Source organism: Phalacrocorax aristotelis, chromosome 3 (assembly GCF_949628215.1).
Source record: "Phalacrocorax aristotelis chromosome 3, bGulAri2.1, whole genome shotgun sequence".
In the NCBI taxonomy this organism is placed as follows: domain Eukaryota; kingdom Metazoa; phylum Chordata; class Aves; order Suliformes; family Phalacrocoracidae; genus Phalacrocorax; species Phalacrocorax aristotelis.
The window spans coordinates 6,125,857-6,138,603 of NC_134278.1; the positions used below are offsets into that span (position 1 = coordinate 6,125,857).

Sequence of the window (12,747 nt, forward strand, 5' to 3'; positions counted from 1 at the left end):
GTACATGAAGGTCAGCAGCAATTCCACATTAAATATTATTTATTTGAGCTCCTTGGTACCTTGCTTGCCAACTGTGAGACAGAAACGGGTTTGACTTTCAGAAAGCAGAAATTCTTTAGGGCACTCCAAAATCTCTGCTTAGTTTGGAAATTCAGACCTACAAATGCATATTTTAATGAACTTTGACATCCATATTGACCACGGTTTTCAGTATAACCTTACGGATCACATCAGGTAAAGAATCTGCAATTGGTTTTCACGTTTTAGCGTTTTTTAATTTTGATATGGTTTGGGTCATTAGGTTTCACCTATCGAACGAGGAAAGAAAAACAACGGGGAGACAAAAGGGGGCAGGAAAGGGGGAACTAAGGAAGAAAAGGAGATAAAGGAAGGATAAGGATGCTGGCAAAACTATTTGATAATTTTTTCATAATATTGAAATTTGAAGAACGAAAATGAATTTAACCTTCATAACGAAAACTGGATTTTTTTAAATTATTGACCTGCTCTATTTATTATCCAGAGAAAGCAAGACCATCCCTAAATTGGGAGATTTTAGTGAGATAAAGTACAGGAAAAATATTATAAAGGAAAAATCAAGACAGGATTTACTGACAGCCTAGATGACAAAAATGTAATGGTCACACTTTCAAATGTCACATCTACATCCTGCATAACTAGGAGGAAATTAAAATGATTGATTTTTAATAAAAGGGATATAAAGGATAAGGATCAATATTTATACCTTTATCAAGATTTTTTTTAGCTCTAAGGTACACTACCCACCTTAAAGATAGCAAAAACCCCTATTAATAATTGAAGTTACTAGAAGAAATGAGAATTAATGAAAACATTTTGCAATGGTTGTACTGTGCACAACACAATGCAACTGCAGAGCAGCTATACTTTTAAATAAAGCTATTCCTGATGACGGACTCCTTTCACATAGGTTAAGCAAACACTTTAAAACAGGATAAGCAGCTTACTATGTAAAGTAAGAAAATTCTGTTTTATTGCCGTACCTTATCTTTGCGCATTAAGAACAGGAGATCTTCAGCAGAGATGACTCGAGCTCCTCTCAGCTGAGAAACTTCAGCTGCTTGCTGCAACTAAAATAAATTAATAAATTAGGATGGCTGTTTCTGTGTTAAAAAATTTATTCATTGGGGTTTGTTTTAAAAAAGTTCAGATAATATTTTGCACGGTAGTGCATAGCAAAACACAAGCTCTGCACTAAAACACAAGCTGGGACTCTCAAAGGTGTCACTCACTCGGCTCTCGTTAGCCAAGAAGTGAATAACAATTTTACTAAAAGACTGAAAGACTTTTGATAAATCTCAAGCAAGGACTTTTTTTGTTTATACTTAAAATGATTGCTTTTAAAAAGTGCTACATCCCTTTTTTTCTTTCCTTGCACCACATTAGCCCAGAAAATGAACATATAATTCTCTCAGGCAACGTAAAAATGCCAAATTCTTGCCATAGCACTTTATCTGCAACTGTGGAAGGGTGGCCGAACCCTCTCAAAATTTTTTAGAATAACAAATATTAATTTTAAACAGCTTACCTAAGCACTTTTTGAAGGAAACTCTACCCCTACCTGACTTATCATTAGTACAAACCAGACTCACATGAAGACTTTTTTACACATACTCTTATTTCATTTGAGAGAAAGAAAATTAATTGATAGGAAACACCGGCTCTATTAACAATGTAATCGGAGAGACCTCATGGAGCAGACCAGGCCATTCAGATACGAAAGAGATAAAGATGGGACTGAGCAATGAATGCCACAAAAATCGCTAAGAGGCGGCCAAAGGAGTGCGAAGCAAAGAACTGTCCTCACCTCCATCGCGACAGTGCCTCTAAAGGCCCCAAGCTCAGATTGTGCTGTAAAGACCAAAAACTTCTTTGTAGGGGATTCACCTTCAGTAGGCGCAGAAAACTGGGCTAGTTTATACATGAACAGATCATATCAAAACCAGTACAAAATTAGAAACCAAACCGGCACAAGCTGATGCTTATTAAACTACTGGGCTAAGGAGGTCCACCCCGAACGCACAAGAGAAGTCTACGGGATTTGCTCCTTTCGCCTCACTAGCCTTTGGTCCTGGCGTGAGATGATGCTGTAGAGTAGCTGGGATAGAAAGGATGCTTCACAGCATGGAATACACCTTACTCTCTAAATTAAAAAACATTGTCCAAAAGGCGAGATTTAAACATAATTTATTTGCCATTATCCTCGTCACCCATCTGATGGATGGAGTGACAGTGAGCACACTACAAAAGTTATCAAAAGGAGAGGCACCTTAAAAAATTCTTTATATTAAAACTCATACACACCTGTAACACAATCGATAAACAGAAATTTAATTTATTTTCAAATATCTCTATATTCTTCTTTCAGAAATGCATTAATGCACCTGAAAATAATTTACAGAAATCCTATCCTTCATACTCACACTAGCAATGGTTTCACTCAGTATCACTGGCTGAATAAGTATATTATTAATCTGAGCTCCCATGCTGCTATGGCTTGAAATAGGCCTATTCAGAAGTTAAAAAGATCAACAAAAACAGTAGCTGTTTCTAATATCCAAGGGGGGGGGGGGGGGGGGAAAGATTTTCATTTTGGCAAGTGTTCAGTGGGCAAAAGATTCAGTCCATAAATCATAATACTGGACTGCATTAATTTTTTTCCACACTAATCACATGCATACAAAATGTTAACTGTATCTTGTATGCACAACACAAAACATACTGCGTGAAGAGTTTCAGATTTTCCCTTGAAACCCTCTCTTGGCCCTTGCAGTCACAGAGACCAGAGAGATTTCAGGAATTCAGAAGTCACAGTAATATAATCTTACTTGAAAAATGTAAGAATGTGAAAAACGATAGTCCTATTTTTTGGCATAAGCAAAACTGTTTCTTATTCTGATTAGTTTGAGGGCACGCAAGCTACTTATATTTCTAACATAAAATACAAAGAGCTGGATAAAAATAAATTTACCAAGAACGAGCCAATATTCATCTCTGGTGTAAATCTACTGCAGTTAATGGATTTATGCCAAGGCTGACTTTGGCCCCACCAAGCTTAAAAGTGTTACAAAACCTGACCTTAGCATGGTGATAACACAACACAGCTTTTCCAAATATCATCTAAAACAATGGCAGAAATATCCGACGTGAAGGAATGCTCTAGTTCCCCAACACATACAGGACCGTAACTGTAATCTCTCCAGTCCCTTCCAACCCAAACCATTCCATGATTCTATGAGACACTGATTTTCTCACCATAAAATCCAGATATGTTAATTTCTGTGTGCAGCCGAAATAACTCATTTTGCCAAATGACAAACACGTGACAACGTCATTTAAGGCAAAGATTGTGTGCAAGCTGCTTACAGGAACCTCACAGTGAAGCAGGGGACAGTGCGGAGAGGAGGCCAAATTCACATCCCATTTGCATCTAAGTAAATCCTGAATAACACTGTTTACTTTAATGGAGCTATTCTGGGCTAAACACGAGATCAAAATCTGGAATAATATTCTCAGTTTCTACCAAAACAATGAAAACTTTATTCTCGTATTGCCTCGACTTTTGCATCTATTTTATTTTAAGGAATGAACACACAGCATTTAATTTCTTTGGCTTAAAGAAAGCAAAATATGAAAATAATTACTTCCTGTAAAGTTATAAAATATGGATTATTTATCCAAACAGACCATAATGAGTTCTGCATTGGTACACATATTTACCTGGGAAACCAGGATATGCTCAGGTAAATATGTATCCAAGCAATTAAAAAAGAATCATGTACCACACAGCCGAGGTTGGGGGGAAGATATATTTATAGTTTTAACACACACATAATTGACTCATTCAAACCACAACATGAGTGCTTCGCTATAATTAGCATTATAACAAACTGTCTTATTTGACTGTCCCAGAGTTCCCATTAATATGCAATAAGCCCCGATTCCTTAATTTCCGGAGCCGAAGGCCTTGTCGAGTCATTACCATGGCCGCGTTACATGATGAAGGGGGATTTCAGGAAGCCATACCAAAGAAACGATCCATCTCGGAGCACCCGAGCATTTATCATCCCAGAAAAGCAATTTGCAGCTATGCAACCTTGAAGTCAGGAGGTCTGTCACCTCTTGCTGCAGTGGAAGCACGGTGGGGTTTTACCTTGTGACTCCAGCTGATAGGCGCGACATAAATGCTGCAATAACTTCTCATATATGAGGTTACGATATGGCAACAGTGGAGATGCGGCAAGAATTTCCCCCCAACTCCCTTCTCCGAGCCTCAGCGATATTCAGGGCCAGTCACAGATTTTGGGGCAGCAGCAGTTCCAACACACACACTGCCTTTTCCTAATTTTTGTAATGATTAAAAGTATTTAGTCCACGTGACAGAACAGTTTGTTTGCGACTATCTTGCAGAACAGCAAATAATCCAAATTACTTTAGCGTTTTGAAGAAAAAAAGGCTAAATTTCCTAATACCAGCAAACAATATTTGAGACCTCGGAGTCTGAATGTATTTTTTATTACAGCCAAATTATGAACCCCTAAAAGTGAAGTTTAAATAACGGAAGTGTTGAAATGACTTTAACTATAGGAGCGCAAATAGCTCTGTTAATAATTAGGAGTTTATGAAAAATAAGTGCATTTTACAATTTTTTCACATTACAAAGAAGGTAGTATATACAGTAACTATATTTTAAAGTCTAAGAAGAAATGGCTGGGGAATAATATTTTAAAATGTAATCACTGGTTTAATGACTTTATGAAGTTAACTTTCTTGGCAGGATGAACTGAAGTATGTTAACAGTCACCTTACGGCTATTTTCTTTTTGCAACTTCTGCAAATTATAGATTTGTTGAAAGGAGTATTCATTCTCCTGTGACAGAAGAACGGTTACTTCAATGGCACTGTCTGCTTTTTTCTCTTTTTGGAATTATTTTTTCTTCCACTACCTCCAAAACCAACAATCACCGATACTTCTACAAAACCGTCTTGATGGACAAACAGACAAAAAGCTGGAAAACAAACATACTACGTTGTGACATAATCCTTCCAGTTAAACTGCAGGACGGAGTCAGAATGGTAATGTTTGCATGCCTTGAAACTGCTGGGAGCCAAGAATAATGCTTCAGGAGCTATGGTTTTGTTTTCTTTATAGAGGAAAATTAGATCATAGTTCACCTGGCTGAATTTTTTTCTGAAGCAGGGAGGTTGTTTTGTTATTGAAAATGCATTAAAATGTCCTATTTTTAAAACTTTTCTAGATCAAAAGAATGCAACTATAAAAATACCAAAGAATATTCTGAATTTAGATACAGTGCTGTAAATGTATTCTAAATAGAGCATGAGCATCCCCATACTTTGATGGCAATTAAATAGAAGAGGCAAATACAGGTTTTCACCTAAAGCTTTCCATGTCATATCTCACATGCTACTGATGCTAACACCGGAGCTTCTAATTCTAACACAGACAGGAAAAATACAGCATTTGTTTCCACAAGTCAGCACAGGGATGTGCTTCATGCAGTTAACACATCCTGGGAAGATAATTACATTATGGAGTCCATTAGAGCACTCTAATAGGTAATGATTTAGGATCACCACACAAGGGTTAAACAGCATGACTAAATCATCACAATCTGTCTAAAACATAAAACTTTCATCTGCGGATTAAAAGGCAATCGATTTTCCTTGTATTAGGTATCTGTTTTCAAATCTAAGTATTTTTTACTGAAGACCATTTAATGTAATACCAGGTGATTATGTGCGACCTTGACAAGATAAAGCTCTGCATCACATTTTGAGGCTTTAGAGAATCACTGAAACATAGAATCATTTAGGTTGGAAAAGACCCTTAAGATTATCAAGTCCAACCATTAACCAAACACTGCCAAATCCACCACTGATCCATGTCCCCAAGCGGCACATGTGTATGTCTTTCAAATACCTGCAGGGTTGGTGACTCGACCACTTCCCTGGGCAGCCTGTTCCAACATTGATAACCTTTCGGTGAAGAAATGTTCCCTAATATCCAATCTAAACCTCCTCTGGAGCAACTTGAGGCCGTTTCCCCTCGTCCTATCACTTGTTACTTGGGAAAAGAGACCAACACCCTCCTCACTCCAGCCTCCTTTCAGGTAGTTGTGGAGAGCTGTGAGAGGAGCGCTTTGTCCCTTGACATGCAGCGAATTTCAGTCCGTACAGACCATGAGAACAAGAAAGCATCAGTTCATAACCCATAACCCCTGGCATTTACTGAGAAATTGTTTTCAAGTACATAATTTGTTATATTGGTTTCTTAAAAAAACCCTTACTCTTTAGTCTCTGAAGCAAGACTGACTGCTTCCTCTTGCCTTTTAGCAGGTCGCAACAGCTTTTGGTTTCCACAGTTCAACCAGCCCAAAGGGCTGGATCTGGATACAAAGACTCCGCAGCCACTTAGGAGTAGCTGGAGAAGAATTATCCCAAAAGCATCTCCAGCAACAACAGGTTACACAAGGACTCCTCCCCTTTGAAAGCACAAAGGGTACGTCTACAGGTCCACTATTCAACGATGGTTTTGACATCAGAGGTGACAAGCAGTTGGTATAAATTCAAGGCCAGGTTTGATGGGGCTTTGAGCAACCTGAAATGGAAGGTGTCCCTGCCCATGGCAGGGGGGTTGGAGTAGATGATCTTTAAGGTCCTTCCAACCCAAACCATTCTGTGATTCGATGATTCTATGAAGTCAGACTGTTCTAACACAGGAGAAAACAGCCCCTTCCTCAGCTGCCTTCAGACTGAAATTGTGTCAAAGCCAGTCTTGCAAACTCCAATAAACAGCCCTACATCTCGGCCTGCACATTTTTAACTGTATCACTGCTATCAAAGACACCTACAGTTTGTATGATGATGAAAAGATAGTTTGTTATGATTCCCATTTGTTTAAATTGAACATTTAATATAATTTTGAACATCATCATTTCTCTTCATTCTACTGAAAACGCACATACTTCTTTAGATTACAGAAAAGGTTGTAGGGTTTTTTGGTTTTGATTTTTGGTTTTAGCAACACAGTCAGTATAATCCAAACAGAAGAAATGCAACCAAGGACGGTACATACTTACAGGGAGAGAAAATAGCAAGAGCAGAACACCCTGCAACTTGCTCGAGCTAATATTCTTCACGTTACAAACAAGTTCCTTCTAAACGTACCAAAGAAAGAAAAAAAACCTCCAAAAATGTACACAGCCTGTAGCAAACTACATGGACGCAGCCTGTGTAATGGGATGGGCTAATAAGAAAATGCGCCATGCTTCAGCGCTTACCTATGGTATACCCACGCTTTCACCCTGCTGGCGAACCCTGCAGCTGGAAGGGGAAGGTTTTCTACTGGCCCATGCCATAACACTGAGCATTACTAAGCAATTCTAAGTTAAAGAACAGACCATTTCTTTTCAAGGAAATGTATAACTAGAACATCAGAAGAGGCTAGACTGTGTTTGGCCACCCAGCACAACTTCAGACTCTACCCTACAACGCATCGCACAGCAGCAGATTCCCAAACCACAGTGATACAGGGGGTTATTCTGCCACAGATGTGGATGCTTACCAGATTTACATCCATCTGATCCTCAAGTTTACCAAGCTCCCGCTGGACTGAAGCTCTGCCATTTGTCAGCCACCCCCCAATTTAGTATTATGAACAAAGTGTTGAGCACACCCTGTGTCACCCATCCAGGTTGCTGACGAAGACATACGGGCCTCGTTACTCCACTCTTTACTGACATCTAAGAGACTTACGTGCTGCTCCAAAGGAGAAGGGAGTGGAAAAATAGGTGAAAACTTTTTCTCATGTGTGGAATAATCTAATTTTCACAACAGGCTCTCCACGTTGGTTCAGCTCCTCGGGTACGGTGTAGGACCGGCTGCGGTTCAGTAGCAGCAGAGCAGCAGCCCCACCGTGAACTGGGATTAAGGAAAGCTGAATCCCTGTGCTCCCTATTTTTGATTTCTAGCAGGCATAAACCATAGCTGAGCCACACGTCTGTTGACACTTTGATCCATTCTTGTTTAAAATATAAACAGGTACAAATATTAGCAAAATGGTAACAACTTCAAAGCCTAGGCTCTGCTACAGAAAGTGAAGATTTGCATGTTTTAGACCCTGTGTGATATTTTTTTTTAATTTATATTGAGTAGATTAAATAAGGAAAACATTTCCAAGTAAATGGCAAAATTAATACTGCTATATTAAAAAAGATGAGCTTTAAATCAAAGTCTTCTTTTTAAAGCTCTTCTTTATAAATAATTTAAGATCAACTTCTTAAATTAGAGCTTGTTGTTGCATTTTCTGTCACACAGGGAAAAGAATTAAATGCATTTTTGAACAATAACTCCATTTCAATTTAAGCTTCAGGCATGACTTTTTCCTATTTTTCCTTCTTTCAATTCTAATTCCAAAATCAACTTTCTGGGCCAACATTTTATAGCTGTAATTCTTCTTCTCTCCATGAGACAAAAGAAACCCTATTGCACACCTGACATTTGTAGCAGGCAATACTGACCAAAGTGAAAAACTATAAAGTCTCTAAGTGCAGGGAAGTGTTCCAACTCGTTGAATTCAGTTTTAATATGGTCAAATTATTTGGTGGCTTCATAAAACTTTGTTAATTCAAGATTTGGTGTAGTGCTGGCAACGGCCTCTGCTGATGCTCTCTCCCACTGCTGGTGACGGTAACAGCAGGCAAGAAAACGGACTTGGAAACTCCTACTCTAGTTATTATTATTACAGGGGATAAAAAATAAGCTCAAAAAATATCATCCAAGGGGAAATGATGGAGTTGTGTTCTGTAGAATGCGCAAGAGACCATGAAAAAAGCTTTGTGAAGCGTGCACTTTGTAGATATGAAAGATTCATTAGCCAACGTGAAACTGAAAAATTCTCACGGCCAAAGCACTCCAACCTCTGCAAACACATCTCCGTATTTCTGGAGAAGTTGAGGGTAGAGGTCTGTTGATTGTCCGTGTTCTTGGATTGCCTGGATATTCTAGATGCTAAGGTAAATGGTGCCATCCCACTCTAAATCACTGGCAGCAAATTTTTCCTGTATCTAAACTGAATAAATGCTGTTGTTTTCGAGGAAATTATAATAAAACTAACGGCATTTGGATTCAAACTTTCACAACAACCTGTTTCATTTTTACAGCAGTATCACTATACCTATTCCAAGTTGAGAATCTCAGCTATAACTATCACCTCTATCTAAGTTACATCTTTGAATGCCTTTTTGGTACTAAACGTTACTTTGAAAAAAATAAGCATCTACCTTCCCTTTAATAAAACAAAAAAAGCAATTAGAAATTGCCCTTCTTAAGAACTGAAGATAAAATTGTTTTTGAATATTTAGTCTATTAACTCAGATTTATTACCTCTCCATCAATTATTTCTGTCTCTTTTCTTTCTCCAATAATACTATGGCATGCAAACCAGCAGAGGTTTACATTATACCACAGCTTCCTGTCCTTTGGTTTCAAATCCCAGCAGAAACCACCATTCAGGATTATTGTTACGCGGTTTCCAACGCTGCAAGCAGGAAAAAACCCTGTTCTCTGTTGATTGAGAGACCCTCTAATATAAACAGGTTTCTTTCTCCCATTGCTGTAGAGAGAAATATTTGTTTAAATCATGCATCCTTACACTGCTCACACAGGAAAATAATCATTGCCTTGTATTAGTTTCACCAGGACACTAAATAAATACTCTTCCTTTCCATATGACAGCAAATTGGAATCAGGCTTCACTGTTTGTCACAGCGAAAATAAGACATATATTTACCTATTCCAAGCACAGAGATAAAGTGCTTTTAAAGCAAGCCTCAGGATAATGAAAACTGCAAAGCAAGTATTACTATGAAGAGTAGGGCACCAGCAGTGCACCGAATAGAGAGGAGACAGGACCTTGATCCTCTCGATGAACTGATACTGAAGTCACAGAAAAATTTTCTTCAAACACCTCAGAATGAAGGACAAAAACATACCTTAAAAAATTAAATCCCACACAGGCATAAGCAAGACATTGCTTTGAAAATTTAGACTAGGAGACAGAAGGAGGAAAAAAAGGATTCAGCTTCAATCAAAAATGCATCATTTTCCATTAGAAAGCTCTGCAATTATTCACAGCCCTAAAGAGACAGGCCATTATGTTCATACTTGGAAATACTATGCTGGTGGTGGAAGACTGAAGTTAAAAGATTTGACCTGAAACAATTCACATTGGTCTTTCTTCTTATTTTTGATTCTCACCTGTTCAAATGCACGTGTCAACCAAGTGGGAGCTTCTTGGTTTGCATGGTAACTACAACTAAATGCTACAGGATCGCTCGGAATAGAGTGAGACAAACAATACATGTGAATGACTACTGGTTTAAATGGTTTTGGATAGCAGACGGGGCATACAGGCGTCTGGGCTTAAGGTAAATTACACTGCCTGCAGAATTTGACAGTCTCATCTTGCAAGATGTACCCAAATTATCAACAGGAAAAAAAAAAACAGAAAAAAAAAAGAAGTGAAAAACATTTAGTTTTAATGCTTTTTCAGCCATCTTATATGCATGGACTGCATATTATCACACTAGAGGAAGTCTCAGTTGATTCTGTAGTCTTTAATTTAGGGAAAATAATTTGTTAATGGGGACAAGGTATAATCAGAACATGTATTGAAATAGGGAGCGCTATGAAATTTTTCTCTCCTGTCAAGAAACCCCTCTCCAATTCATTTCTAAATGGCTTCAAAATCCTAAATCTATAGCACCTTCCTTCCAAGAACCTTCTAATACAAAATAAAGATAAAACTAGAGGGAAATTTACAAAAACAGTAGCCGCAGTCCAAGGCAGACCCATTTTCATGTAAAAATAAGGGGAAAGGAAGTCCAAATTTGTGTATCTATGTGTTGGTTTACTGTATTTTCTTTTTTATTTGTATGAACTACAGTTCTCAGAGCTTCAAGAAATAGAAGGTAAATTGTACAGATGATACCATGAACATGACAGATTTTCTCTTAGGAAGATGAAAGAAAGAAAAAAGGAGGGAGCTTTTTGTCAGAGGAAGAAAAGAAAGCAACGCGAAGGAGCATAAAAGTAAAATGTGAACAACAGATATTTGTGTCTGAAAAACGGCACGGATTTCCTAACTCTTATTTAATGCTCATTCTTTAATTAACATTCATTTCCCAAGGACATAAGTTTGAAAAGGCTGTTTCACATTACTTTAGCACGAAGAGAAAGAATCACTTTTAAGACATCAAAAGGCTGGCAAAAAAAATAAACATGCCTTCTGAACATAATTTCCTCTTTATTGCTACTGCAAAGTTATGAAATGAAATCTATTATTTAATTACATTGGATCAAGCAACAGGAAGAGAAGGGAGTGTTTGAGTCACAACATCCCTGTAAGGGTAAATTATTACACTTCCTCTTGCTAAAAGACAGTTTTAATGGACTGAAATTGTGCAAATGGTTAAAATCAAACTACTGGGACGTAGGAAGATCTTCTTGCTAACACAAAAAGCCCACAAAATATACTCTGAAATTCTTAACAGAAATATCGGTAACAATAGGGGAAAAAAAGTAGCAACATTTCTGCCAGAACGTCAATAGTTTGAAAAATATTACATTTATTCAGATTCTCTCCAGAATGTGAGATAGTTTAGAAACTATAAAATAGCTTCTGGGCCTGCTTTGTTTTATGCTTTGCATTGGAGATGTTTAGATAATCTATTATGAAAACTTCAAAATTTATCTGCTATTACTACCAAACTTTTATTACCCATAAGGGATTTCCCTTAGCTGTGCTTCAGTAGTGTTTACTAGATCCTTCAAATTGAATGCAACTGTTGGAAAAGTTAAAGCATTTTATTTCTTAAGTATGTTCTTGGCATTAAAAAAAAATGGGAGGGCTTTAAACTATAATGAAAATATAGGCTGAATTCTAAAATGTTGGAATAGCTAACTTGGCAACTGGTAAAAAGTCCACAACTGGGATATGAATGTGCAAATGCCGTGGTCTTTCATACAATTTAAATTCACATTGATTTGTGTGGGCATGCTCTGAAAAAAACCTTTCATGGCAATACTATATTTTCTGAAAACTAGGATATACTAAAATATGAGGGCATTTCACAGATAATTTGAACAACAATGGAAAGCATTTCTGAAGTTCAGGAAAGCTACTCCTAAGCCTAAGGGCAGTATGGGAGAAAATATTTCTTTGAAAAAGCTATCCTGGAGGCAACGGAGACTGACTTCCGAGGTCCATCAGAGACTGGACTGACCTCTCAAGACTGCAGGATGGATGACATGAAGGGAGTGAGTGTAAGCCATGAAGTTTTTTGAGGAAAGATGCAGAGACGTTTTGACAAGGAGAAAGGAAACAAGGTATAAAAAGTTGTTTGCAGAAATTTTCTAGAACCAAGATTTCATGGTGCCCTACTGTTAATTTGGTCCACAGCCTACTTCTAAACTTCTAACACTGTCTATAAAAGTGGTCATAAAATAAAACCTTTCAGCCATGTGGTGTCTCACAGAACTCCATGATTCTTGCATTTCTTTTAACGAGGCCTGATCTTGAGTGGAAAGTGTTAGGAGGCTACTTGTCCCTAATGTATCTAGAGAGCCCAGACGTCACCTGCTGAATGTAGGAAACTAAGAAAATATATCATGAATCTCATAACACAT

General features: G+C 37.8%; 1 protein-coding gene across 6 annotated transcripts in view; it reads right to left on the minus strand.

The window, feature by feature from the left end:
* The window catches only part of SUPT3H (SPT3 homolog, SAGA and STAGA complex component), a 287,624-nt gene that overhangs the window by 94,819 nt on the left and 180,058 nt on the right, over nt 1-12,747 (minus strand). For all 6 annotated transcript variants that reach the window (XM_075086624.1, XM_075086623.1, XM_075086622.1 and 3 more), the window contains one exon: nt 1,023-1,109. In XM_075086624.1, coding sequence (XP_074942725.1) covers nt 1,023-1,109 — 87 coding nt within the window. The remainder of the gene's footprint in view (nt 1-1,022; nt 1,110-12,747) is intronic.